This window comes from Neohortaea acidophila (assembly GCF_010093505.1).
Source record: "Neohortaea acidophila strain CBS 113389 unplaced genomic scaffold BDY17scaffold_1, whole genome shotgun sequence".
Taxonomy (NCBI): Eukaryota; Fungi; Ascomycota; class Dothideomycetes; order Mycosphaerellales; family Teratosphaeriaceae; genus Neohortaea; species Neohortaea acidophila.
In genome coordinates, this window is record NW_022985510.1 from 1,710,026 (window position 1) to 1,733,310 (window position 23,285).

General features: G+C 55.6%; 14 protein-coding genes across 14 annotated transcripts; 6 read left to right on the forward strand and 8 right to left on the reverse strand.

The window, feature by feature from the left end:
- Nucleotides 1-33: 33 nt before the first annotated feature.
- On the forward strand, nucleotides 34-759 carry BDY17DRAFT_320293 (Asp/Glu racemase; the record flags this gene model as incomplete). The annotated part of the gene is made up of 1 exon (XM_033736424.1): nucleotides 34-759. The coding sequence occupies one exon, from the start codon at nucleotides 34-36 to the stop codon at nucleotides 757-759; it is 726 nt and encodes a 241-aa protein (XP_033594346.1).
- A 502-nt stretch (nucleotides 760-1,261) lies between these two features.
- BDY17DRAFT_244548 (major facilitator superfamily domain-containing protein) lies at nucleotides 1,262-2,820 on the forward strand (the record flags this gene model as incomplete). Its single annotated transcript, XM_033730545.1, has 5 exons — nucleotides 1,262-1,820; nucleotides 1,875-2,103; nucleotides 2,167-2,262; nucleotides 2,319-2,368; nucleotides 2,420-2,820. 5 exons carry the CDS (start codon nucleotides 1,262-1,264, stop codon nucleotides 2,818-2,820), a joined length of 1,335 nt encoding a protein of 444 aa, XP_033594347.1.
- A 182-nt stretch (nucleotides 2,821-3,002) lies between these two features.
- On the forward strand, nucleotides 3,003-4,826 carry BDY17DRAFT_289667 (Paf1 complex protein). Its single transcript, XM_033732380.1, has one exon. The coding sequence runs from the start codon at nucleotides 3,103-3,105 to the stop codon at nucleotides 4,498-4,500; it is 1,398 nt and encodes a 465-aa protein (XP_033594348.1). The 5' UTR covers nucleotides 3,003-3,102; the 3' UTR covers nucleotides 4,501-4,826.
- Nucleotides 4,824-5,777, reverse strand: BDY17DRAFT_289668 (uncharacterized protein). The gene is made up of 3 exons (XM_033732381.1): nucleotides 5,470-5,777; nucleotides 5,348-5,411; nucleotides 4,824-5,287 (listed from the first exon to the last, which is right to left on the reverse strand). The coding sequence occupies exons 1-3, from the start codon at nucleotides 5,476-5,478 to the stop codon at nucleotides 5,187-5,189; spliced, it is 174 nt and encodes a 57-aa protein (XP_033594349.1). The 5' UTR covers nucleotides 5,479-5,777; the 3' UTR covers nucleotides 4,824-5,186.
- Nucleotides 5,778-8,790: 3,013 nt separating this feature from the next.
- On the reverse strand, nucleotides 8,791-10,105 carry BDY17DRAFT_289675 (uncharacterized protein). The gene has a single exon (XM_033732382.1). The coding sequence runs from the start codon at nucleotides 9,987-9,989 to the stop codon at nucleotides 8,940-8,942; it is 1,050 nt and encodes a 349-aa protein (XP_033594350.1). The 5' UTR covers nucleotides 9,990-10,105; the 3' UTR covers nucleotides 8,791-8,939.
- Nucleotides 10,106-11,107, reverse strand: BDY17DRAFT_289676 (uncharacterized protein). Its single transcript, XM_033732383.1, has one exon. It carries the CDS (start codon nucleotides 10,943-10,945, stop codon nucleotides 10,280-10,282), a length of 666 nt encoding a protein of 221 aa, XP_033594351.1. The 5' UTR covers nucleotides 10,946-11,107; the 3' UTR covers nucleotides 10,106-10,279.
- Nucleotides 11,108-11,220: 113 nt separating this feature from the next.
- Nucleotides 11,221-12,611, forward strand: BDY17DRAFT_289677 (uncharacterized protein). Its single transcript, XM_033732384.1, has one exon. It carries the CDS (start codon nucleotides 11,256-11,258, stop codon nucleotides 12,144-12,146), a length of 891 nt encoding a protein of 296 aa, XP_033594352.1. The 5' UTR covers nucleotides 11,221-11,255; the 3' UTR covers nucleotides 12,147-12,611.
- Nucleotides 12,492-14,579, reverse strand: BDY17DRAFT_320299 (oxidoreductase-like protein; the record flags this gene model as incomplete). The annotated part of the gene is made up of 3 exons (XM_033736425.1): nucleotides 12,492-13,153; nucleotides 14,022-14,469; nucleotides 14,529-14,579. The coding sequence occupies 3 exons, from the start codon at nucleotides 14,577-14,579 to the stop codon at nucleotides 12,492-12,494; spliced, it is 1,161 nt and encodes a 386-aa protein (XP_033594353.1).
- A 111-nt stretch (nucleotides 14,580-14,690) lies between these two features.
- Nucleotides 14,691-15,687, reverse strand: BDY17DRAFT_289682 (actin-related protein 2/3 complex subunit 5). The gene is made up of 3 exons (XM_033732385.1): nucleotides 15,385-15,687; nucleotides 15,007-15,306; nucleotides 14,691-14,951 (listed from the first exon to the last, which is right to left on the reverse strand). The coding sequence occupies exons 1-3, from the start codon at nucleotides 15,607-15,609 to the stop codon at nucleotides 14,889-14,891; spliced, it is 588 nt and encodes a 195-aa protein (XP_033594354.1). The 5' UTR covers nucleotides 15,610-15,687; the 3' UTR covers nucleotides 14,691-14,888.
- Nucleotides 15,688-15,804: 117 nt separating this feature from the next.
- On the forward strand, nucleotides 15,805-18,599 carry BDY17DRAFT_289684 (uncharacterized protein). Its single transcript, XM_033732386.1, has one exon. The coding sequence runs from the start codon at nucleotides 15,943-15,945 to the stop codon at nucleotides 18,436-18,438; it is 2,496 nt and encodes an 831-aa protein (XP_033594355.1). The 5' UTR covers nucleotides 15,805-15,942; the 3' UTR covers nucleotides 18,439-18,599.
- An 8-nt stretch (nucleotides 18,600-18,607) lies between these two features.
- Nucleotides 18,608-19,498, forward strand: BDY17DRAFT_18564 (uncharacterized protein). Its single transcript, XM_033729958.1, has one exon. It carries the CDS (start codon nucleotides 18,776-18,778, stop codon nucleotides 19,454-19,456), a length of 681 nt encoding a protein of 226 aa, XP_033594356.1. The 5' UTR covers nucleotides 18,608-18,775; the 3' UTR covers nucleotides 19,457-19,498.
- A 17-nt stretch (nucleotides 19,499-19,515) lies between these two features.
- BDY17DRAFT_18577 (uncharacterized protein) lies at nucleotides 19,516-20,821 on the reverse strand. Its single transcript, XM_033729961.1, has one exon. The coding sequence runs from the start codon at nucleotides 20,569-20,571 to the stop codon at nucleotides 19,540-19,542; it is 1,032 nt and encodes a 343-aa protein (XP_033594357.1). The 5' UTR covers nucleotides 20,572-20,821; the 3' UTR covers nucleotides 19,516-19,539.
- A 280-nt stretch (nucleotides 20,822-21,101) lies between these two features.
- BDY17DRAFT_18253 (uncharacterized protein) lies at nucleotides 21,102-22,015 on the reverse strand. The gene is made up of 4 exons (XM_033729921.1): nucleotides 21,704-22,015; nucleotides 21,632-21,647; nucleotides 21,485-21,577; nucleotides 21,102-21,419 (listed from the first exon to the last, which is right to left on the reverse strand). The coding sequence occupies exons 1-4, from the start codon at nucleotides 21,738-21,740 to the stop codon at nucleotides 21,119-21,121; spliced, it is 447 nt and encodes a 148-aa protein (XP_033594358.1). The 5' UTR covers nucleotides 21,741-22,015; the 3' UTR covers nucleotides 21,102-21,118.
- Nucleotides 22,016-22,427: 412 nt separating this feature from the next.
- Nucleotides 22,428-23,004, reverse strand: BDY17DRAFT_244960 (uncharacterized protein; the record flags this gene model as incomplete). The annotated part of the gene is made up of 4 exons (XM_033730584.1): nucleotides 22,428-22,544; nucleotides 22,606-22,707; nucleotides 22,776-22,847; nucleotides 22,912-23,004. The coding sequence occupies 4 exons, from the start codon at nucleotides 23,002-23,004 to the stop codon at nucleotides 22,428-22,430; spliced, it is 384 nt and encodes a 127-aa protein (XP_033594359.1).
- Nucleotides 23,005-23,285: the final 281 nt, after the last annotated feature.

Consider the following 23,285-nt stretch of genomic DNA (forward strand, 5'->3'; position numbering starts at 1 on the left):
ACTTGACAGTTGAACGAAAGACCAACAGCAAGTATGAGGACCGTCGGACTCCTAGGTGGTATGACCTACGAGGCATCTGCCTTGTACTACAAGATCATCAACGACCATGTTCGCGAAAGGCTTGGAGGGCAGAAGTCCGCGTCCATCATCCTTCACTCCTTCAACTTTCAGCCGCTTCTGGAGAACATGAACGCAGGACGTTGGGGTTCGGTCATCGACCTGTTCACTTCTGCAATCCATCCCATGAAAGCCGCAGGGGCCGAAGCGTTCGTGATCTGTGCGAATTATCCGCACAAAGTCGCCGACGAAGTGGTCGAGAAGAGCGGCCTTCCAGTACTGCACATTGCCGACTTCACCGCCACGAAAATCCTACGACGCAAAAAGCGGAAGGTTGGACTGCTCGGGGCCAAGGCGGTCATGGAGGAGGGCTACATCAAGGATCGCATGCGAGACAAGTTCGGCGTCGAGGTACTCGTGCCGGACGAGCAGAGCATTCGAGACAGAATCCACGAAGCGCTGGTCAAGAATCTCACTCGCGGCGTCGTCACCAAGGAGCTTCGTGAGCTCCTCATATCGTCTGCAGAGAAGATGATTGACGATGGGGCGGAAGGCATTATTCTTGGAAGCACCGATCTGGCATTCGCACTTAAGCCCGAAGATGTGGATGTGGAGTTGTTCGACACGAATCTGCTGCATGCCAAGGGCGTGGGTGAATGGGTGATCCAAGATGGCTCTAGTGATGTTTCTACCTCTGTCTAAAAGTGTATCCCACTCACGCAGAACAAACGTTTTGTGCATGATCTTCGCCCAACTGACCCATGTTTGCGGATGTTGCGGATGTTTGGCGGAATATGCATTTCACTCCGGACGTTAGTTCGCAGATAATTTCTAAGCATCCTATGGCAGTCTATTGGTTGAACGGAGTTAAACATCGTCAGCGGGGAAGCCTAAATGGACATCACCGGCCATTGCAGCCTCACGCGACGGACATGAGTGACATTGTTAAGCAGATCGACACATTGATGCTTACGCCCTTGCGCATCCGTGCGGCGGAATAGTATCACATGCCTTGTCTTTGTGTGTTGTCAATACTTAAGCTGTATCCTTCCATTGCCACATTAAATGTCTCGCCGACTAATTGACTACTACCCTATCTACCATGTCTGAATCAAGTTTCCCCACTCTGCAAAGAGAAGATAAAAACATGAGAGAGCCAATGTCTGCAGACGGGACCGACAGCGAGCCATACAGAGGGTGTGAGATGGTTGACGACGGACAGAAAGAGAAAGTTGGCGACGACAATCCAGCAGCGAGCTCCTGCGTGAGAGACTTCGCGTCCGCGGAGCAAGGACTCGCTCAGCCCGCCAAACCAACCATTCCACCAGAAGAGGGTTTGCGCGGCTGGCTCACCTGCATCGGAGCATTCTTCGGCGTCTTTGCATCATTTGGTGTTTTGAATGTGATTGGCATCTTCCAAATCACCTACCAGGAAGGCTACCTCAGAAACTACTCTCCCTCCGACATCACCTGGATCTTCGCCCTCCAGATCTGTCTCATGTGGAGTCCAGGACCGCTCTTTGGACGCATCATCGACACCTACGGTCCGCTGCCACTCCTCATTCCCGGAGCGATCCTTGAGGTTCTTGGCCTCTGCATGACCAGTCTGAGTCGGACGTACTACCAGATTTTCCTGGCGCAGGGATTGTGCTTCGGCCTTGGAGCCGGGGCGATCTTCAGCGCCTGTTTCGTTTGTACCGGGCAGTGGTTCGTCAAAAGAAGAGGATTGGCCGTTGGAATCGCAGCCGCTGGCTCTGGTCTTGGTAAGCTCGCCGATCTGCACTAACAGCGAACTGGACTAACACAGACGGGCACAGGTGGGGTCATACTTCCGCCATTCTTCTTGAATGTCAGAAGCGCCGTCGGCTTCAATGGAGCACTGCGATACCTCGCTCTGTTCATTGGCCTTCTGCTTTTAGTATGCATCGCCTTGGTCCGCAGTCGTCTCCCGAAGAAGAAGTGGGACGTCAAGACCAAGTGGTTCGACTTTGGTCTCTTCCGAGAGAAGACGTTCGCATTGTTCACCATTGGCGCGTTCTTTGGAATGTAAGCATCGCATGTGATTGTCGCGACTCGACTCGAGTCCTGAGACTAACACTCGCCATCTAGGTGGGGCCTCTGGGCGCCGTTCGACTTTCTCACATCCAGTGCCGTCGCCAGCGGGTTTTCCACCGATCTTGCCATCTATCTGATTTCCCTGGTGAAGTAAGTGCCAATACGCAAAGTGATCTTACCTGCTTGTACTAAGACACATGGCCTAGTTCGACGTCCGTTTTCGGTCGCGTTCTCCCTCCGTATCTAGGGGACAAATGTAAGTGGCCCTGCAGCGCGTATGTCTGCTTATGCTGATCGAGTCCGACAGTCGGCTACTTCAACATGGTGACCCTCTCGGCATTCGCATCGGCCATAGCGATTCTGTGTCTTTGGCTGCCCTTCGACTTTCACCACTCCCACGCTGGCTTAATGGTATTCGGACTCGTGTACGGCTTTCCCAGCGGCGCGTGGGTGAGTCTGCTCATGCCGTGCATTGCAAAGACTGGCGAGCTTGCCACGCTCGGACAGCGCTTTGGCACTTTTCAACTCGTTGTCGGACTCGGCACACTCACAGGGCTGCCGATCCAGGGTGCCATCCTGGCAAGGCAAGGAGGTGATATCTATTGGGGATTGCAGATGTTTGCATTCCTCAGTTTACTCATCTCTGCTGTACTGAGTACGTGCACAATCTTTATTTTGCGAAGGGAGAGGGGAACATGGAAGGTGTAGCGAAAGATTGAAAGCAAAGATTTATTGTAAAGACATTTCTAAAGGCGCATGAAAGGTGCAATTCCATCGAGGCGCATGGGAGTGCAGTCTGGATTGGCCACGACTTTAGTCACTGAGTCTTCTTGAGCCGTCCGCCTACACTTTTGTTTGAACTTCACCCAAGAATTCACGAACATGGCTCGTCTGTGCAACGGCGTGAATTGACGGTTCTCGACCTTTTCCTCGTCGCGCATCTGGCCCTCACTTTGTCCACACAACAGCGACCATCCTCCGCTGCACATCATGGCTTCGAGCCGGCAGTCGGGACAAGTCGTCCACCAGGACTACATTGCGCGCGTGCGCTACGACAACTCACTGCCGCCTCCCTCTCTACCCCCGAAATTCCTCGACATCCCTGGCACTGGTCTGGCAGGTGCCGACTACACCAGCGCCGGCTATGCATCCAGAATGGCAAAAGAGCAGCCGCTCAATATCGAGGCAGACGCAGAATTGGGAATGCCCATTGATCTGGTCGGCATCCCGGGCGTGTTCGACGGAGATGAGCGTGCAATTCTGGCCCGTCCAGGCCCTATAAAGCTCCATCCAGCCGACAAAGAGCTCCTCAAACCACTCGGGGCACTCGGCAAAGGCGCTGCCATCGCCGGCTCGGTGTCCTTCTTGCGCCGAACCGAGTACACTTCTTCGCAAGGGCCCCAGCAATTCACATCATCCACCTCGAAAGACCTCCTTCGCTTGCGCAACGATCCGAAGAGGAGGAAGACGAGCATGAACAAAGACGATCCCATCAACATCATCCGAAACGTGATCAAGGGCTTCGACATTGCATATCCCCGTGACGCCTACAAGGGAGAAGACAGTACCACCAACATCCAGGGTGCCAAACCCTCGGAGGCGGATGCAAAAGCATGGACAAATCCCCAACACCCTTCGAAACCCAGCCTGCAGCTCCTCGACAGTTACCCCGTCTTGCCCGATCTCGACGCTCTGCCCTCGACCGCTTGCTTCATGCTAGCGAAGTTCATCACCAATCCCCTCGCCTCCTCGCGTGGCTACGACCACCGCCTCGACGCCGCCATCCTACGGCAGAAGAACGATGAGCAAGCATACGCAAGATGGAACCACCGGAACGAAGAGTGGAAGCAAAGCTCCTCCACCAAACCGCAACCCATTCCAGAGGACGACTACGAGTACTTTGTACCACTCGAAGCGACATCCGTGCGCTCGATCAAGCGGAAGCTCGACGTCAATGATCCCGAACACGATGACGACGAGCTCTACACCGATGACGGCCCGGATGGACGGCGTCTCTTCAAATACTCGCGCCTACGGACGTACGAAACATACCAGCAAAGCGGTGACCCAGCGAGCTTCTACGATGACCACGTCGCGCTGGCTTTACACGATCCCGACGAAACAGTCGGGGCCGTACCTGGAATGACGCAACGTTTGCAAAAAGGCGCATACTTTTACCCTATCATGCAGCGAACGTCACTTCGGCCGAAGAGAAACGTGGGACAAATGGCGTTCAGTCAGGCGGCGGATGATGAGAAGATTGACGAGCTCGATGTCACGGTTGCGGATGTTGATGAGGCATTGAGAGAAGCCATATTGGAGAAGAGGGCGGTGATCGATCCGAGTGCGAAGGCTGATCTGCCTGCAGCTGTCGAGGCGGCTGCGTGATAAGTACCACACACGTCGTTTCTGTTTGCGTAGTAGCGAGTTGCATTCAACGATCCACTTCTTGTCCCGGCTCATCGTCCTGTCCTCAAGCAGTCATAGCCCATTCCAGCCCAGGGACCGCTATCGCTTCAATATAATGACTGACCTCAAATCCCCACGCCACAACGCCTCGCTAACCTTTCGACAACAACTTCCAAAAGTCCCAATCTCAAGCCTCCGCCTCAGCAACCACAGGCCCCAAATCACCCACCCCATCCTTACAAACCCCACACCCGGGATCCTCACACCCCACCACAAATCGCGGATCATACGCATCCCCCGCCCACCCATTCTCCCCCGCCCCCGACGGATCCCCATCCTCCCCCTCGCCCAAAGTCAACGCCTTCGCCTGCCCCAGCCCCAGCGCAACAGCCGTCTGCGGCTGCAGCGTGCTCTTGAACACGGGCTTCTTCTTCGCCGCGCCGGAAGAGGCGGACGCACCGGACGTGATGGAGGACAGGTTGATTGCTTTGATGCCGGCTTCTTCGTTTGCGCGCGCCTGCTCTGCTGCGCGCTTGGCTGCTGCGGCGGGGTCTTTCGTCATTTGGCGCATTTCTTTTAGGCGCTGTTGGAGGTGGGGATGGTAAGCGGGATGTGGTTTGAGTGAGAGACGGGGGTAGGAGAAGTCAAGGGGAGATAGAATGGGGCTAGGGGTGGGAGGGGCACACTTTTCGGTGTTGGTGGTCGTAAGAGCCTTCGTGGGCCTCGAATTCGTTCATGCGCGTGTAGCCTTTTCCGCAGAGTTCGCCTGGGATGTGGCGGTCAGTGGGTGTAGCAGTGAGGTTCAGAGAGCGGGGGTGATGCTCACAGAAGAAGGCCTTGCGTGCTTCTCGGGCGCTTTCTGTCAATGCTTCTGGAAGCGTTGAGCTTCTCTGAGAAAAGTGATTAGTATGAACGGTTCATTGTGGACGGAGATCTGTCGCGACTCACTGGAGCCATGATAGGCGATTGCGTGAAAAGTAATGAGGCTTATGAAGGGTTCCAACGTATCGAGACACCTGTAACCTGTCTTAGTCTGCTAGAAAGACATGCAAATTGCGATGCGGTGGATGTGCGGTGAGCAGAGAGTGGATGGAGTCGAGTTGAACCCATACCCAAGGCCTCTGCGGAAGAGTGAGGTCGGGAGCTGTGGTGAAACGCGTCGGTTACATAATCCATGTCGGTACAATGCTTCGCAAAAAACCTGTCGCATGCCAAGCCCGACGGATTCCCTTGTTGTTTGTTAGTGTAATCGTCGTAGCCAGCATGAAATCGTCTTCTACACCTTACTGTCGCCTTTTGAAGCTAAAGTAACCTATATAAAAGGTGTATATCACCAAATCCCAGGTGTTATTTGGCTCTCAGGCTCTTACCACGCTCTCAGGTCGCTCCTACTGCCTCAATGGCCTCGCTGACGCGTCCGACGCGTACACCAAGGCCAACTGCAAAGGTGGTTGCTGCTCTCGCCACGCCTACACGCTCTCGCACGGCTGCCAAACGAAAAGGCCATGTGGATAGCAGTGACGGACGCGCTGCAAAGGCAATCAAACACACTAAAACACCTTCGAATCGACTGGACGACGCGCTGCTGTAGGCCGCTGAAAGTGATACAGACGGCGAGCAGTCCGTTGCCACTCCTGCTATAGCCGCTCCTGTAGCCGCTGCTGCTACTACTACTGCTGCTGCTCCTGCTATTGTTGAGGCGTCGCAGGTAACGATTCGAGGCAACTAGGATGCAGTGTTTAACCGTGTTGTGAAGGCTTCGAAGCACGTTAAGCTCACTGCTGACCAGCTGATTTTGGAGCAAGCAAGAGAGTAGGCCAATAAGTAAGGCAGTGTTATCCGTGTACACGCTACTGCAGGCTATAAACGTCAGCCTAAGCTTGATCGAATAGCCACGGATATCGATCTGCCTAAGGAGTTTGATGAGCTTGTTAAGCAGCTAGTGGATTAGTATAACGAAGGCCACAAGGTGCTCTTCCTTAATCTTCGGTTTCACTGCGAGAAGGATCAGCAGGCTGTTATCCGCAGTAGCTCGCTGCCGCCTGCCTTAACTCAACGATTAACGCAGTAGCGACAAACTGCTACCACTCGTCAGGAGGCCACTGCAGCTGCTTAGATTGAGGCTCTCGAATCTTAAGGGGACAGGAGCTTCTCACTGCGGAGCCACTAGAGCTGCGATAAACAGAGCTGTCCTAACTACACCAAGGGCAAATATTGCTAGTGGCAGAACAACACCGCAGAGGAACACTGTCCCCTTACGAAGGACATCCTTGAGAAGTGGACAGCTAAGATCGCTGCCGACAGGCTTACACACTTGGAGCCTAATATTGATCTCGTTGCCAGCTTGTTTGTTGTAAGAGAGCGGCTCCGGGGGCAGTCTTTTAACCACAAAAAGAGCCAGCGCTCACTAGAGCGACGAGAAGGTGGACAACCAATCCAGTAGGTGTTTGTAGGCCACGCACCACTAGCATACGGCTCCTCATATAGTGGTTATGGTCTGCCGCCTGCGCCTGAGCTGCCGTCCTCACAACCAAGCTCTTCTGCACCGCTCGAGCGTATAGATCGATTTCTCAACTGGTGCGCTGCCTAGCGCTCCTAGTAAGGCTTCTGCTTAGATTTGGATGATATGAGGTTCGCGTGGGAGCTAGAGGGATAGGATGTTGATGGAATCAAGCATATAACGATAGAGCAGTGGAAGGATATGAGGTTGAAGGTCGGACAGTTTCAAAAGGTGAAGGATTGTTTGAAGAAGTGGCGAAAAGTGTCCTCATCGTGAGCTTGACGAGGCGAACAAGTCGGATTTACACCCCCTTCGCGATTGCAACACAACCACCACATGGATTTTGATTCTAAGAGTTGGAGATGATAGGGGATGGTCTATACTACCATGTATCAAATGCATATGAAATATAATGGCGTGGTTGTAAAGTGGTGGCCTTAATCCGACAGCTGGTTGTTGTGAAGCGCGTGCCAAGCCTCAGTAGCTACTGCAGCCTTGAGCAGCTCGTCCACCTTCTCAATAACCTCATCCTTTAACATCACTCGTAACCGCAGTGATTAAAGTACCTCTGGCCATCGGAACCGATTGCGTGGTTAATAGCCTCACGTAGGAAGTCTGCGAAGTCAGGATACAGCTGTGACTCTACCCAGTGTGATCGCATCCACTACTTAAGAGTGTTGAAGGTCAGTTCAATAGGGTTAAGATCCGGCGAGTATGGCGGCAGGTACTCAATCTAGACACCACACGCTACTAATTGCTCATCTAGCTCTAGGTTGTGATAGATAGACGCGTTATCTATCACTATAATCGACCCTAGCGACAGCTGCAGCAGCACACGATTTAATAGCCACTAAGCAAACACCTCCTTCGTAACCGAGCCTTGTAAGATGAGCGAGCCAGGCAGATATCCGTTGGTTGTAAGAGCTGGTAGTAGCGACCACCTTTCAGAGCGCTTCACACGCCTTATATCTGAACAAGCCAGATCTCGTGGTGACTAGCCTGTCCGCCGAGCAGCTGTCTTCTCGTTCGCTCTGCTCTCATCCACGAAGCAGAGCTGGTGAGCAGACCAGTGTGTAGCCTTTGTCGACTAGAGCGCTCGTAGGAGCTCGCTCTACTGCCTCGCTCTTTGCTTCGCTACCTTCTGAGACCAGCTAGCGCGTTGCAAATAGTGGTATATCGTCTTCGGAGCGACATCAACACTAAACTCGTCGAATATAGCGAGAGCGAGCTCGTCTGCGAAGGACGTAGGGTGGTTGTCAAGGTAATCTAGTAACCACTGCCGGCGAGAGTGGTTAGCCATGGACGAGACGATAGACGTAACGCAGAACACCTACTGCTGCCTACTCGGCAGTCAGAGCTCGTGGGCGTCCCCTGTAGTTCACTGGCGGTGGATATGGCTGGCCAAACAGCTCGAAGGACAGCCTTATCCGTTCAATCGTCCGTTTACACACCGCTAGCCTGGTGGCAATAGCCAGAGCACTTAGATCAGTGTCTTCAAGCAAGGCCTGTACCTGCCGACAAGCTGCTGGTGGCAGGCGAGCACTAACGCGAGGCATTGAAAACACGAGAACTAAACAACACCTGAGATTTAGTGGTATACGGTGTTTGTATGGGTTACTTTGGCCTCATTCGGCGACAGTGAGGCGACGGTGAGGGCGACAGTGAGGTGTAGTAGGTGATTACATGCTGGTTGAGACCATTTTAGCTGACAGACACTAGGGAATCCGTCGGGCTTGGCATGCGACAGGTTTTTTGCGAAGCATTGTAAAGTGACTGGACGCTTGGAGACTTGCTCTTCACTACTCCACGGACCTTACACTCGGGTCACTGTAAACATGATAGAGCATTCGACGTTCTATCGCTAACCCGGACCGATAATGCAGCGACAGAGCCTGGAGAATGTGTTTATTTGTGGCGGCTACACAGCTGATCGCAACTTCATCTTGTGTGTCCGCAGGCCACTTCCCAAGAAGCGCCGTCTAGGCCTCACAGGTTGGGGCGTCTCATGCATCTCCTCACGAGGCATGTCGTACTCATGTATCTCGTCCCATTCGATCTCGTCGAGCGAAAGCGCATCAGCAAAGTGAAACTCATCTGTGAAGATATGCACGTCACAGGCGAGGGGGTCGTACGCGCAACAGGCGCCTGGCTCATTCGCAGCCTCTCTGCATCCTCGGTCTGTTTCTGCAACAGCTGCATCGTGCACTTGCCGTCGCTCCGCCTCCGATCGGGTATCAGGCTGCAGATGAAGTCTCACAAGCCCTGCACGGCTTTTCGCGGCCGCACGGAGCTTATCAGAGATGACTGCCTTCGCTGGAACGAAGTGTTCGCGAGACCTCAGCGGCAATGCAGCGCTAGGGAAGTCGAACTCGATGTGACGAAGGCGCCACGGAGTTGCTTGGTGCCATGCGCATTCCGCAATATCGTATAGCAGGCCAAAAGTGAGCCAGGGGGGATGAGATGGCCGCATGTCCGGCGTGTTCAGGTTGCTGAAGTTGAGCGACAACAACTTGCCTCGCTCGTCGCCCGCCACATGCACGAGAAACCGATCTGGCGCTGGAAAACACGGGATCATCTTCCTCCAGCTTGCATTTGGGTACGTCATGATTTCACGGATACGTTTGTTTCCAGTAAACTCTGCAAGCCACATGTCCATGAACGGTGAAATGTTGCTCAGCCCGGCCGAAGCGGTGGCGAAATCATCCCAAAAGCAACGCTGGTCGAATACGTGTTGGAACACGCGGTGTAGAAGTGGATTGATCTCTGTGGTAGCCACGTCAACGCGGTCGATGGGAATACCAGGGTGTAGCCACATTGTCGCTTGGAGTCTCGAGTCGGCCGATATGAGGCTTCTCCATGTCTGGCAGACTCTCTGCACGCGCAGGAGCTCTTGTTGTGACAGATGTTGCAGGACGAGGTACAGCAACGCCGGCTCTTCCAGGACCCTAGTCCTGGCTGATAACTCCATGTTCGAAGCTTGCTCCTTCCCCAGCAAACGTGAACTGTCCGTTGCGTACGACGCTGCACGGGAGTGCGAGTTGTTCACGTGGAGGACAGCGGGAGCGATGTGTCGATGATTCAAGTCCTTGGGAGGGGTCGGAGTGGCAGCCTGGTTGGTTTACGTAATCCGTGTCAGAACATGGAAAAGTAAGGCCTTTGAGACTTGCTCTTGACTGCCTCTTCGAATCGGTCGATTAAGAGATTCCGTATACGTGATAAGTCTCTCCAGGCCATGCTATACGCTGCTCAAACAGCAATTCAGCCACCGCCGCCTTGCTTCTCTGCCGCAGCCGCGAGCATCCAGCTCCTAAACTCCACCGAAAAGTGCTCCAAATGCTGCTCAATGGCATCAGGGGCGCTCGTAGCCGGCAAGGTAATCGAAAGTTCGGCCGACATGCCATGCGGAGCATCGAGAAAAGCAGTAGACACGGAGCCGAGTACGGTCCCGTCGTCATCAAGTCTCAGAGTCGACCGACGTCGATCGACACCGTCGTTCTCACCAGTGACTTGGCTTTGGTCCCAACCGCCCATGTAGAAGCCGACTATAACATCGCCGAGCGTCTCCACGACATGTGGTCCATTGGGATCAACCATGTCCATCACGTAGTGTTCGGGTTGCGCGGCGATGAGGACATCCTGTCTTGTGAACGCGCGGCTCAGCCATCCAGAGAAGTCGGCGACTGAGAGATTGGTAGCTTCGATTGTGATTTTGCCGGTCTCTGTCCGGCCGGCGGAGCGCTTGACGTGGTCGCGGAAGAGCTGGTTGCCCTCAGCAACTTGCTCCTTGATGAGTTCACGGAGCCGCTCTTGACCCAACTTTCCCTTGAGAAGAGCCAGAGCACGGCGAGCGGAAATGAGTTCGTATTGGTCGATGTTCCCGTCGTTGGGCTCGCCTGCGATGCGGACAGAAGCCTGGTTCTGCATGGCTATGTTTCGTTCAAGGGACGCGGTTAACCGGGGAGACTGAGATGATGGCGAGTGGTCGATTGAGTTCGCCGCGCTGGGAGTAGTAGATCATTAATGGACATATCTATAGGCCGGATCGAAGTCGGAGCAAATATAATGCATTGGTCCGCAACTCGTCCGTAGGTATCCAAGACGTGGTCTAGATCTCCATCTGAACTGCCGTGAAGCACGGCCTTGCTTACCTAAGACCCCTACCTTCCTAACCTGGTTGTAGCTAGAAGTCAACAGTTCCACTCTTGCTCACGCCAACACCATCACCAACCAAACCATGGCAGACGCCGACTCCCTCACCGAAATCGAGCCCTCACCGGTAGAAGAAACGCCCATCGAATTCAAAGAAGGCTACTTCCCGCCCACCGCGCATAGCAGCCGTCTCGGCCTCTCAGGCTCCCACACCACGCTCTGGTATCTCTCGCGAATCCAAAAGTACTCCACCTACGCCTTCTCCGCCTTCGGCCTCGCGCACATCACCAACACCTCCATCATCCCCCTCATCACGCAAAGCGTGCCCGCCAGCGAACCCTACCTTCTCCTCACCCGCCCTTACTACCAGGGCATTCCCTTCGAGCCTATTCTCGTTATCGTCCCGCTATGGGCGCACGTCCTCTCTAGCGTAGCAATGCGCGTGTACAGAAGGAACCTCAACGCAAAGAGATACGGAGACAGTGAGACGAAGGGGGCTAAGAACTTCTTTTCCGCTCGCTATTGGCCCGCAGTATCGGGGATCAGCAAATTGGGTTTCCAGTTCACAATTCTGCTTGCCGGACACATCTACCTCCAACGCGCGGTTCCGAACGACTTCCCCGGCGGCAGTTCGAATATCAACCTCAGCTATGTGTCGCATGCCTTCGCAAGACATCCTGCCATCTCTTTTGCGGGCTTCACGGCCCTGCTGACTGTAGGCTGCTTTCATATGACCTGGGGTTGGGCGAAGTGGCTTGGTTTCACTCCGGATCAGGTCACGACTGTTGGTCAAGAGAGGGCACTTGTCAGGAAACGGAGGTGGTATACTGTCAATGGGCTTGCTGCTGGGCTGACGGCGTTGTGGATGGCGGGCAGCTTCGGCGTGGTCGCAAGGGCTGGCGCGGCGAATGGATGGTTGGCGAAGCTGTACGATGAGATGTTCGCGTCGATCCCGCTTTCCCGTTTGTGGGTGTGAACGGATCGAGTTTGCTCTTCGTTGCTTGCATGGCGTCGTGTATAGAGAGATACCCTGCTCATATATGTACAGATTCATGACTGTCAGATCATTGCCCACTGAGCCAAATTCTTCCTCGAAATCATCCGCTAGATTCCTGTCTCGTTCTGAGATTGGCTGATAGCGATGAAGGCTTGCTCGTTGCGCGGATGTCGCGTGCCGCTCTCGTCTATCCTGCCGAGTGGCTTGGAGCTGTTCCCTCGAAGAACGCTTCGCAGCTCCGCCGTCTTTCAGGCAGCTCGAGGCTTATTGACTCGGTCACCGCAAAGACCTCGTGCTTGGCCTGATGAGTGGAATTGGCCATCCTCACCCAGCGGCAGCCTGCTCCCTCTTATGCCTCTCCTTCAACATCTTCTCCGTCTTCATAAACTCCCGAATCCCCACCGGAATGCCCGCGAACAAATCCGCCCCTCCCTCCCCAAAAGACTCCATCCCCTTCCACCCAGCCTCACTCCCACCCCCATCCTCATCCATACTCGAAGCCACATGGCCCGGCATGTCACTCTCCCCCTTGCCCGCCATCCCAGAATCTCGTCTCTGCTGCTGCAACTTCACCCGCGCCTTTGAACTCTGCTCCGCCCACTCCTCCAGCTCGTCACGGTACATGTCCCACACGCAATTCACGCAGCCTGACATGCAGCAGTTATCCGGTTCTTCCGGGCGGGGAGGAACGAGGATGCCCGCGACATTCTGGCTCGCGGCGCGGATTTCTTTCTTGCGCTCGCCTGGGCCGGCAAGGCGTGAGCCGAAGACAATGCGTGCTCGGGTGATTTTCTCCTCTTCTTCTGTTTTGGGGAGGTCTTCGGGAGGAGGTGGAGCGGGTTGGGTCTTTGTTTGCGGTGCTATGGAGTGCAGAGGTGCATCTAGGAGGTCTTCGTAGTAGCCCTCGAAGGGCAACTTTTGTTGAGGTGGGGTGTTATTGGATCGGAGTCTTTTCGCTGTGTTGTGGCAAGGGACGAAGGGAGCCACTGGGAGTCGCCGTAGAGCAGCACATGGCGCAATTGGTTTCGGTATTGCGCATGCTCTTTGTAATGCTCGCATTGTTCATTGCGAGTCGAGGGGGGGAGTGTCGCGACGTGGTAAAACAAAGTACATGCTTCAACGTGACGTGGGCCGTGATGGCCCGCTGACTAAACATCAGATGCGATTGATTTTGGTGCCAGGTGCTAAGGCTGCGGTCCATCTCTCCCCCATTACACCACGCGCATTGAAGCATGCCCAAGAGTGATACCGCCTGCGAATCAGCAGCCATGCTCCGCCGTCACCTGTCCGCTCGCGCTCTCGTCACAACTCTGATTCACCTTCCGCTTTCACCGCCCCGACAGCGAGGTGCTCGTGTCGCGAAATGCTGGCATCACAGCTCTTTTGCAAGAGCGGGGCCAGCATTGAGAATGGTCATGTCGACTCCCATCATGGATAACTCCACGTGGGTGGGAATGACGATGTGCTTCAGAGCTATGCATACCGCGAGTGGATCCACATCGTATGGCTTCTTCTGCTCCAACCTGCGTTTGGAGTAATCGCGTTAGTCAGTCCTCCGTGCAAGAAATGAACCTCGCGAGCAGGTCTGCACCATCGCAAGGCGATCATGTGGGCCGGCTCACCTTGCTGAGCGCCTGAATTTATTGGGGCATTTCAATATTCCGTCAATGACGTCTCCCAGAGTGAGCCCAGTTTCCGACACAACGGTAACTTTTGGTGAGATGCCCTCCTCTCTGAGCGCATTGCACCGCAGCTCGCCCACAGCAACTTTGCAAGCAGGTTGTGCGAGTGGCAAGTCTCGCCAGGACCCTTGAGCGCGTACGTCCAGTGCAAACGCGAGAGCACAAGAAGTACCGTGCGAGTAAAATGTCTGCCACGAATCACCCCATACGCCCAGCAATGGATTTAGTTTCGCTGGCATGAACTTTCGGGCCAATCCGAGTGGGTCGTCCTTCTGCACGGTGCCCTCATCGAACATCTCCCGCGGGCCCACAGCCAAGGGAGGAGGCGGCATGATCCAATTCAGTTCGCGCAGATCTTCCATCTGCAGCCACATACGCTGTCGAAGCGCTTTGGAGTTCTGCATCACATCGTAGAATCGGTGGCAGACTCGGCTTACGCCATAGAGAGTTGTAATGGGCAGCCGGAGCAAGATTTGCTCAAGCAGCTCGGTGGTGTTGATGACTGCTTGACAGGCAGACCTGGCAGCCAGGTTGTCAACCAGATCGGGAGCCAGGTCGCGTGTAAAGTGGTATTCGGTGGAGTCTTCATCAATATGGGTGGTTTTGGTCTTCTTGGTCGTCTGCGGCAGATCAGCGACTGTGTCTTGTGCAGGAAAGCAATGACAGAAGAGTGACCTACCTTCACCGCCGATCCACCCTCTTCCGTCGCTTTACGCTTTTTGCCCGCCATCTTGGTGACTTGTGCGAGGTATTTGAGCACCGTTGTGCAGAATGAGGGAAGTAAATGAAGTGAAGGAAGTTGGGAGGAGATTTGGGAAGTTTGAACAGGCAGACGCGACTGCCCCGCCACCATGTGATACAGACCCATCAAAGTCTAATCCGTGCCTGCCGCGCCTCAGGACACCGCAAATAACGAGATGCGGACGCGTGAAGATTGCAAAGTTGGTTATCTTACTTACAGCACATGCACCGTCTCATCGAAATTTGCCAGGCGGATAGGCTTAAGATTTCTGGAAGGATCTGAATTGAATATTTCTGTCTAGACGGTTCTTCGATCTGACATGACTCGCACGATACTTCCGGGCCCGACCATCTCAACCAGCTGTACTCCGCGTTAGTATGTAGTCACTGATATGAATCAACAGGGGCAAACAAACCTTCTCATGCCAACTCAAAAGCACACTCATCGCCTGCCCACCACCCTCCCCTCCTCCGAAATTCCTGCCACCAGCCTGAGTGAAGCCCGTCGCCTGCGGCGTGACGTTCCTAGCGTTCGTCGCATTCGTCGTGGCATTGGCCGATGGTGCACCCTGCGCCATGCCCTTGTACAAGTACTTCATGAGAGTGTCGCAGACCTCCGACCCGTTCTCGGATTGGTACATTCGTTGCAGGATGGGCGTCATCTCGGCTTGTCGGATGTTTTGCAGGATCTCGGTGACGACGGAGAGGTGTATTGACTGTGATTGTGTGTGAGGTTTAGCAGATGCATCTTATGCAGGCAGCACCCGCTGTGCGAGAGTTATTGGACCACCAACCTTTCCTTGCTCATCTGCCCCAAACGGTGCATTCTCCAATGCTCCCCTCAGCGCACCCTCATTGTCACCTCCTCTTGAAAGCTGCCGGATCTGACCGGAGAGCGCCTGCACATCTGCGGTGGACACGGGCTGGACAGCAGGCGTCAGGGTGGAGAGGTCGAAATTGTAGGACGACTCGGCTTCGAGCGCATCGATGTTGATGGTCCGCCAGTTGATGTTGGCCATGTCTGCTTGCTTTTCCGTCACCGCGGGATTGGGTGCAATCCAGGCATGCGAGGTGTAGTTGCGGCCGCGAAGTCTGCCTACGTAAGTTCCGCCGGGCCAATGTTCGTTGGTCGTGCCTGGCTGCTTAGTCAAGGTGCAGACCCCTGTGCCCGGTCGGGGCTAGTGCGGCGACAAGCGCAATGATTGGCTGGGTCAGACCTAAACAACGCCAACTTCACATCAACACGCGCGACAGTTAGAGACGTGACGTTGCGCAGAGCGATGACATTCCCACGCGCGGGAGTTCTTGGAATGGGAGCATTTGTTAGGTGTTTGCAGACGCGCTGAAAGGACATGCACCCCGCGCGAAGCTATGAAGGCAGACTCGAAGCGGCGCATCAGCGACACCAATCCCTGAACACCATCGACCACCGCGCATTGAATGCTGGCGCGATGGACAAAGTCCAGGCGCACGACGAGGACACTCTTGGATCAGGGTCTGGTTCTGGAGTTTCAGACATCAGTGGTCTGGAAAACGAGACCGACGAATTTGGACGAATGCTGCTGCAGCATCAACGCGATCTCCGCCGCATGAATAACGCCTTGCATGGAGGACAGCAGCCGGCGTTTAGGAAGGCGCGGCCGAACCCACGCATAGCTGAGCGACTGGTGCGTGAGGAGCGCGAAGCGGACTATGCTGCAACACGGACGTACGACCGGCCAGGAAGTGCTGGGAGCAACGATTCTGACCTGCCTGTCACCGTACCTAGAGAGTGGGGTCGCAGAGCGCGAAAGCAGGCCGACTGGTTGCGCAAGATCGCCACGCCTTCCGAGCCTGGCGATATGGACGATTTCTCATCCGACGTGCCGCTGCAATCGATCGAGCAAACGCCGCCGTCGATGAGGCGGAGTGGCGTTGGTTACACAGCCACACCTTCGTCATTACGACACATGAACACCACGCTCATGCCTTCCGAAGATTCCGACTTCACCTCCAACTCTTTGCTCACCTCTACCCCGGCACCCAAACTCTACCGCAGGATTGACGACCTTGCACGACGAGAGATAGAACTGCTCGAAAGTCAGGCTGTCACTACCCGCGCTCTCGATCAGCTCGATCAACAACTGCCAAACGCGACGCGCCGGCGGATATCAGGGTCTCGGCCTCGCGAGCGCGTTGTTGCTGATGAGCGTCGCGCGCCCCTCATGAGTCCGCCATCAACATCATCTCTGGGCAACTCCCGAAGCCCAAGCAGGATCCCAGTACGCGCACCGCATGGCACGAGCAACAAAGAGAATGTGCCTATCGGTGGCGACGCCAAGGATGACGGTCTAAGCTCCCAGAATCGCTTTGGTACGAGTGGCACTCTCCAGCCTGCGGCCTACAAGCAGATGCCACGGCTCCTCTCGCAGCCTGCGCAGCAACGCAACGATTCTATGAGCTTGCTTAGAAAGCTTGCTCGAGTGTCGAGCATGTCGCCCGGCCCTGCGAGAGATGGCGTCGAAAGGAAGGCGATAGCTGAAGAGGACGAGGAGAACGAGGATGACGTTGAGCGTGCAAACAGACTTGATGATGACGTTCACGCCAAAGAGAAAGACAACATCGACCACCACGACATCTCTAGGTCAAAGAGGCCGATTCGAGAGCATCAAGCGTCTCGGCCCCATGAGCCTACCACGGAGGTCAAGACTCCAGTCGTCACTGGCGCCTGGGTCGACACAAAGCTCAACCCCGAAGCTCAGCATTGGCTGCCAGCTAAAGGCCCTGGAAACCGTCAGGTAGACGAAAAGCCGTCGCACACCAAACACCACTCCAACACCTCCAAATCCGCACTTGAGGCTATTGTGCAAGAAGCCAAGGACCTAGGACAGTCACAGCAACTCGGTGACAGCACGATTCAGTCACTCGAAGACATTGTGCATCCCAATCTCGAGCCTACCGACTCCAGCATGGCCTCAAAACGTGCAGGGACAAGTAAGATTGCCCAAACAGAAGAGCCGCGACACGAGCGTCCACTCTCGCAGGCGGAAAAGGACCGCAGACAAGACACACTGGCGATGGAAGCGATGAACAAGCACCTCCGCACAGCTCGCACGAACATCAAAGACGCAAATAGAGGTCTCCGACGAGTCGAGAACAAAATCGATACCGTCCACGACGAAGACGACCCATCTCCCACCCCACTCGAAGCAGCGGCACCCCCCACCAAATCTACCCCCGTCGAATCCCACCACATCATCCGCTGCGAGTCCTGCGGCGGCAGCATGCGCCCTCACTCCGTCTGGAAATCCCTGTGGGTCGAGTTCCGCTCGTGCTTCTACGTCTACGACCGCAGCAGCATGATCCGCATCCGCCTGACCGGCCTGGGCCTCTTCGTCGTCATCTCCGGGCTCTACTGGATCACCGAGTTCTTCCTGTGCGACATCTACTGCCGCCAGGTCTACAGCTCCGACACGTGGATGCGCGACACCTTCGGCCCGGACTACCCGGAGTTCCCCTTTGTCATTCCCACCATCCTCTTCCGGCCCTTCAAGTGGTTGTGGAAGCCGTACTGGACGCCCGTGTACGATAGCGTGGCGAAGTTCTTCAAATCGCTTGATCCGGATCCTTTCTACTTTTGGAACGAGATGCCTGACCCGGTGGAGCTGGCGCAGGAGATGGCAAGGGAGAAGGCGCGGCTGTCGCGCATGAGTTCGGAGAGGTTTCGGACTGCCTTTCAGACTACGGCGGCTTTTGGGCGGAGTTGGCAGACGGCTGCGACGACTGTTGCGGCGCGGGCGGCGAGGAGTGTGGTTGACGCTGTGGATGATGTGGGTTCGATGTGGGATGATGATGAAGTGTTTGCGTGAAGGGGTGTATGAGTACGAGATGGTTCTTGTGATACTAGCGAGGGAGCGGCAAGCGATACTGGCGACAGCAAAGAGTTTGGAGAAGGGACAGCGCTGCTTCTTCGTCGGCGACTTCCTTTCCTTGAGTTCTGATTTGCAGAGATAGGAGCAATTCGAGTTTGTATTCTATGCAAGTTGTGTTTCTCGTCACCGGTACGGCTCCAGCACCATCATCTCCACGACGTAGGGGAATCAAGCGGCGCCCAGGAGCCAGCAAAGACACCGCTTGCCGCCATTCATAAACGTGCAAGAGAAGAGGCGCATTCATCCTCGGTCCCTACAACTACAACCATCACCCATGGCGACCTCACTAGCATCCAGCCCCATCAAGCCCAGTCCACATACCAGACCCTCCTCCCCTCCACGACCCTCAGCAATCGACTGGGCCTCAACAAACACTCTCCTCCCACACCAACCACAGTCCAATGGCACCGCTCTCCCCTCCCCAAGCCTCCACAGCATCCCACCAACCTGCACCCTCACCAAACCCCAGAAAATCCCAAAATACCCCCAACACACCTGCTTCCACGGCGCGCACTGCTGCATCAAATTCTCCGGCGAAGGCCCGCTTCACGCCGCAGACTTCAACCACTTGCCCGTCTGCCATAACGGATGTTGGAAGCGGGAGCGCGATAGGTTGGAGAAGGAGGCGCGGGATGCGTCGGCGGGGAGCTGCACGGTTGTGCTGCGTCGGGTGCCGGTTTGCCATCGCGAGTGCTATATGAGGGGTTTGAGGCGCGTGGAAGGGGCGCCGAATGCGGAGCGCGAGGTTGTGCCGCTTAATCGCTGTTTGGGAGAGGTGCTGCGGTTGCCTTGGTTGGAGCATTGGTATTTGAGCTGGGTTGAGGGGAGGAATGGTCAGGGGAGACATGAGGGCGGTGAGCGGGTGGAGAGTCGTGGGGGCAGTCCGGGCGGGGATCATGAGGTGGGTGGTGTTGCTGTTGATCCTCTGTGGATCCGTAGAATGCTGATGTGCTGACCGGTGAGTAGCCAAGTTCGTCGAGACAATGCTGAGCCGTCGGAGTAAGAGCCAGATAGCAGTCGTCATCCTTAAGCAGCTCTCTAATCCCGCGCACCAAACCGCTGCCTGGCCAAGTCCTTCAACATATCCATAGTCTTCTCTTCCTTCCTTCGGTGCTCCGCCAACCTGACCTCCCTCTCCGCCGCCCTCGCTCGGAGCACCTCCTCCTTCCGAATCTCCCTCTCACTCCTCTTCTTCTCCTCCAGCCGCTTCTTCGCCTTGAACGCGTCCACCCCATCGTCGCCCAGGAGCTCCCCGTCTCCCACCTCCTCCACGCCCGCCTCTTTAGCTTGAGCAAACGAGCGATTCGAAGCAGCGACATCCCTCTTCTTCTCCAACTGTCGCTCTCGCGACCCCGGCTCCGCGCGAGGAACCAAATCCTCCAAGCGTTCCTTCTGCTTCTGCCTGTCCTGCTTGCGCTCATACCGGAGATCCGCCACGCGATCCCGACGGTCCTCGTCCGCGAGCTCTGATCTATACTGCAAATCATCGAGCGAAGGAACAGTAGGTCCCAGTCTTCCTCCAGCTCCAGAAGTAGGCAACGCAGGCCCATATCCATCGTCATCGTCATCGCTACCAGCTACCCGCTCCTCTTCCTCCCTCTTCTCCTGCCGTAGCGCAGCAACAGCACCCTTCCCTTCTCCCTGTACCTGTACCTGTACTCCCTTCATTATCCCCGGATCATACCACCCCTCCGCCAACTCCCCACGATTCCACTTCCCCGCGAAACTCTTCCATCGCCCCCTCACCTCCTCCGACTCGAGAAGCTCGATGCGCAAGTCCTTCTGTAAGTCGAGGTAGTGCGCGAAGAGGGCGCGGTGGGCGTCGAAGTCGCGCTTGCGCAAGGGCTGGCGTTGGAAGGGGAGGAGCTGTTGTGCGGCGGGGGGTTTGCTGTCGTGATGATGGCGATGCGGTTTGCGGTGCGGTTGCTGGGCTGCAGATGGTGAGGTGGAGCGGGGGCGTTTGGAGGCTTGACTTTGTTCGTGAGAGTGTCTGGGAGAGCGAGAGCGGGAGCGCTTGCGTGCGGAGGTGTCGTGAGGGGAGCGGTGGGTGGTGGTGGTGGAGGGGGACATGGTGGGATGATGTAGGGTTGCTCGCAGGGTGACGTTTAAGCGGGGAAGAAGGCTCCGGTAAGGCTCGCTGTCGTCGGGTGCTAATGTTAATTTTATCACGCAGGGGGAAGAGGCAGTTGGGAAAGTCGACTGCTTCGTCTTATTCGAGTCCCGAGATAATGGAAGGTTCACGACGGTGGGTCTGCTTGCGGAGTGAATACCTAGTTTTCATGGCGCTTTGCACGCGGACTTCAGTAGGTCACAGCCAAGGCATAGCAGAGCTTAGGCCGGCAAGGTAGGGATAGCTGGAACGTCGAAGGGCATGGTCCATCAGGGAAAAGGCAACCTTTCGCATAAGGCATATTGGTATCGTGTTCCAATAGAAGAGATCAAGCAAGCCTTCGCCGCCCTCGCCATACAATCCAGCGGCAAAGACGTGCTCAAGCCACTCCTCCCAAGTCAAACTCCCGAAGTCATATCACTTCCTCACCACCCTGCCTCGTCCGCCGGGGCAACAACGTTCATGAAATCATAACAAACACCCCCCCTTCCCCCTCCACGGAGCTCTTTATACAATCATCTGCGCAATCCCCTGGCCCCCGAGCGTCTTGCTGCTCATAAACTCCTGCTTCTTCAGCCCCGCCAGCGCGTAGCACACCGCGGCGATGAGAAGGAACACGGCAGCGGCAATCAAGCTTGTAGCTTTGGCAATCAGCGACAACCACTGCACGATGGAGAGGACGAGGTAGATGGCGGCGCGCATGTAGTTTGTGGCGAAGCGGCGGATGAAGTTGTCGAAGCCCGCCGACGTGGGGCAGATTCGGAGCAGGAGGGGGATTTCGATGAAGAGGATGATGAAGGCGGAGACGCTGGGTGAGGCACGCGCGTTAGTGGAGGTGGTGTTGGATTGGTTGGGGAGGGGGAGGAGACGTACAGGCAGATGATGCTGAAGATGATGACCCAGTGGACGTGGAAGAGGTTGGCGATGCCGAGGGCGAAGCAGAGGACTATGCAAAGCACTCCGACCCTGATTCGATGGTGAGTGAGGGCTGCAGGGGGGTTAAGAATCTAGGAGGCATACCATTGGCCATATATACCTGAACACCGAGTCGTTAGCATGGAGTCGAGCGAGGAGGGGCAGGGCTGCGCGTACTGAAGTTTCGCGTCCTAAACTCGTCTGCAAGAGTCATGTTGAAGCGTGTGTCGCGTAGATGCGAGCTCTGATGAGTCCTGAGGACGTAGTAGTGGAGGATGCGCGCGACTGCTGTAAGGTGGCTCTTTCAGAAACGCCAGACAAGCGTCGGGGATAGGTTGGTGCGGCGGGAGACGGGTCGCGTGTGAGTGTGCATGCACTGGTCCGAAGAGGGGATGCAGGTGGTGGAAATGGCGAGCGGGAGAGACAAAGGGGAGGATGGGGGTTGATGCAGGAAAGCGATTGCCTGGAGAGTCGAATGTTGCTTGCCTGTCGCGACGTCTCACCACTTCCACTTGCTCAGGGTCTCGCTTGCTCGGTGTGGCTGAAGCTGCATGGCTGACGTAACATATCTGTGGCTGTGTCGATGTAGCCCCGGTGGAATCACTACAGCACAGAAAGAGTACATTAATGCGCCGGTATGCTTGTCAGGAGGTGGAAAGACATCCCTTCCAAACGACACAACGACTGTGCTCTTCAATGCTGCATTGCCAAGCTAATGAAATGCTGCACCGGCTATTCTCAGATACCAGGCTTTCCAATGCCAGACCTTGCTACCAGGGTATCGGCCACTGACACTGCCTGGCCCACCACCGGGTCGATGCCAAAGCGAGTGCTTCCCTCGCCCATCCGCCTTTTCGTCTTGCATCCCCTCGTGTCGTCTCGCCTTCTTCTTGACTGCCAATTATGCAGCCGGGTAGACCAATCGGAACAAGTCGTTGAAGATGAAATAGCTCCCTTGTCCGTTGGGCAGGAGTTGGAAAGTCTGCGTATAGCTCATCGGCCGCTTCTCTGCTTCGACCTACAGTCCCAAGGGCGTCAGCATGGCGCGGAGCTGGACGCATGACCTTGTTTGTACTCACCAACAACGCTCCGCTCACCACAACCAAGATTCCGCCACTCGTATTGCTCGGCTGTGCATCGACCGTGCTGACTTGGTGTTCGATCTGAGAGAAAGGCAGACCCTGGATGACAGGTCCTCAGCGCCTCTCTTCTTGCTACTGGACCAGCTTCCCATTGTATCTTCTCTTACCTTGAGCTTCTCGATGATGCTCGGTGCGCCCTGGCAAGGAGTGGCTTCGAATGTGAGCATCGACTCATCTCTCTACACACCTGTGTCAACGGAGTCTCGGGGCTATCCGCTGGGAGGGCAAAGGGGGAAGGCTAACGTAGAGGGGTGCGAGCGCTGTTCGGTCCTGGTCGAACGTCTTGTAGTAGAATTCGACGAATTGCTCTGGGGATCTGGTCAGGTTGTGTACCATCTCTTGAGCAGGGGCTTCACGCACTCGCGATGTTCTCAAAGTCTGGAAAGCGGTCAGCAAACTCGTGCACGAGAGGATATTGCTTGTTTGGAGGGACAGGAAGGCGCGAGGACAGCATCACGTACCCGCCATGATTGCAATCTCCAGATGATGCGCTTGCAAAGAGTCGAGGGTGATTGGTATGTCAGACGAGGGTGTGGGGAGGAGGTGACCGAGATACGAATATGGCATTGTTTCCCCCGTGAAGTGGGCTGGCGGGGAGATCGATACCACGACTTTTG

Coding starts and splice junctions, on each gene's coding strand:
- BDY17DRAFT_289667 (XM_033732380.1), top strand. CDS start 3,103: ATGGCTTCGAGCCGGCAGTCGGGACAAGTCGTCCACCAGGACTACATT.
- BDY17DRAFT_289668 (XM_033732381.1), bottom strand. Junction 5,288..5,347: donor AGCACGCAAGGCCTTCTTCT/GTGAGCATCACC, acceptor GCCACATCCCAG/GCGAACTCTGCGGAAAAGGC.
- BDY17DRAFT_289675 (XM_033732382.1), bottom strand. CDS start 9,989: ATGGAGTTATCAGCCAGGACTAGGGTCCTGGAAGAGCCGGCGTTGCTG.
- BDY17DRAFT_289676 (XM_033732383.1), bottom strand. CDS start 10,945: ATGCAGAACCAGGCTTCTGTCCGCATCGCAGGCGAGCCCAACGACGGG.
- BDY17DRAFT_289677 (XM_033732384.1), top strand. CDS start 11,256: ATGGCAGACGCCGACTCCCTCACCGAAATCGAGCCCTCACCGGTAGAA.
- BDY17DRAFT_289682 (XM_033732385.1), bottom strand. CDS start 15,609: ATGGCCAACATCAACTGGCGGACCATCAACATCGATGCGCTCGAAGCC. Junction 15,307..15,384: donor GGGCAGATGAGCAAGGAAAG/GTTGGTGGTCCA, acceptor ACACAATCACAG/TCAATACACCTCTCCGTCGT. Junction 14,952..15,006: donor TTTTGAGTTGGCATGAGAAG/GTTTGTTTGCCC, acceptor CGCGGAGTACAG/CTGGTTGAGATGGTCGGGCC.
- BDY17DRAFT_289684 (XM_033732386.1), top strand. CDS start 15,943: ATGCACCCCGCGCGAAGCTATGAAGGCAGACTCGAAGCGGCGCATCAG.
- BDY17DRAFT_18564 (XM_033729958.1), top strand. CDS start 18,776: ATGGCGACCTCACTAGCATCCAGCCCCATCAAGCCCAGTCCACATACC.
- BDY17DRAFT_18577 (XM_033729961.1), bottom strand. CDS start 20,571: ATGTCCCCCTCCACCACCACCACCCACCGCTCCCCTCACGACACCTCC.
- BDY17DRAFT_18253 (XM_033729921.1), bottom strand. CDS start 21,740: ATGACTCTTGCAGACGAGTTTAGGACGCGAAACTTCA. Junction 21,420..21,484: donor ATCTTCAGCATCATCTGCCT/GTACGTCTCCTC, acceptor TGCCTCACCCAG/CGTCTCCGCCTTCATCATCC.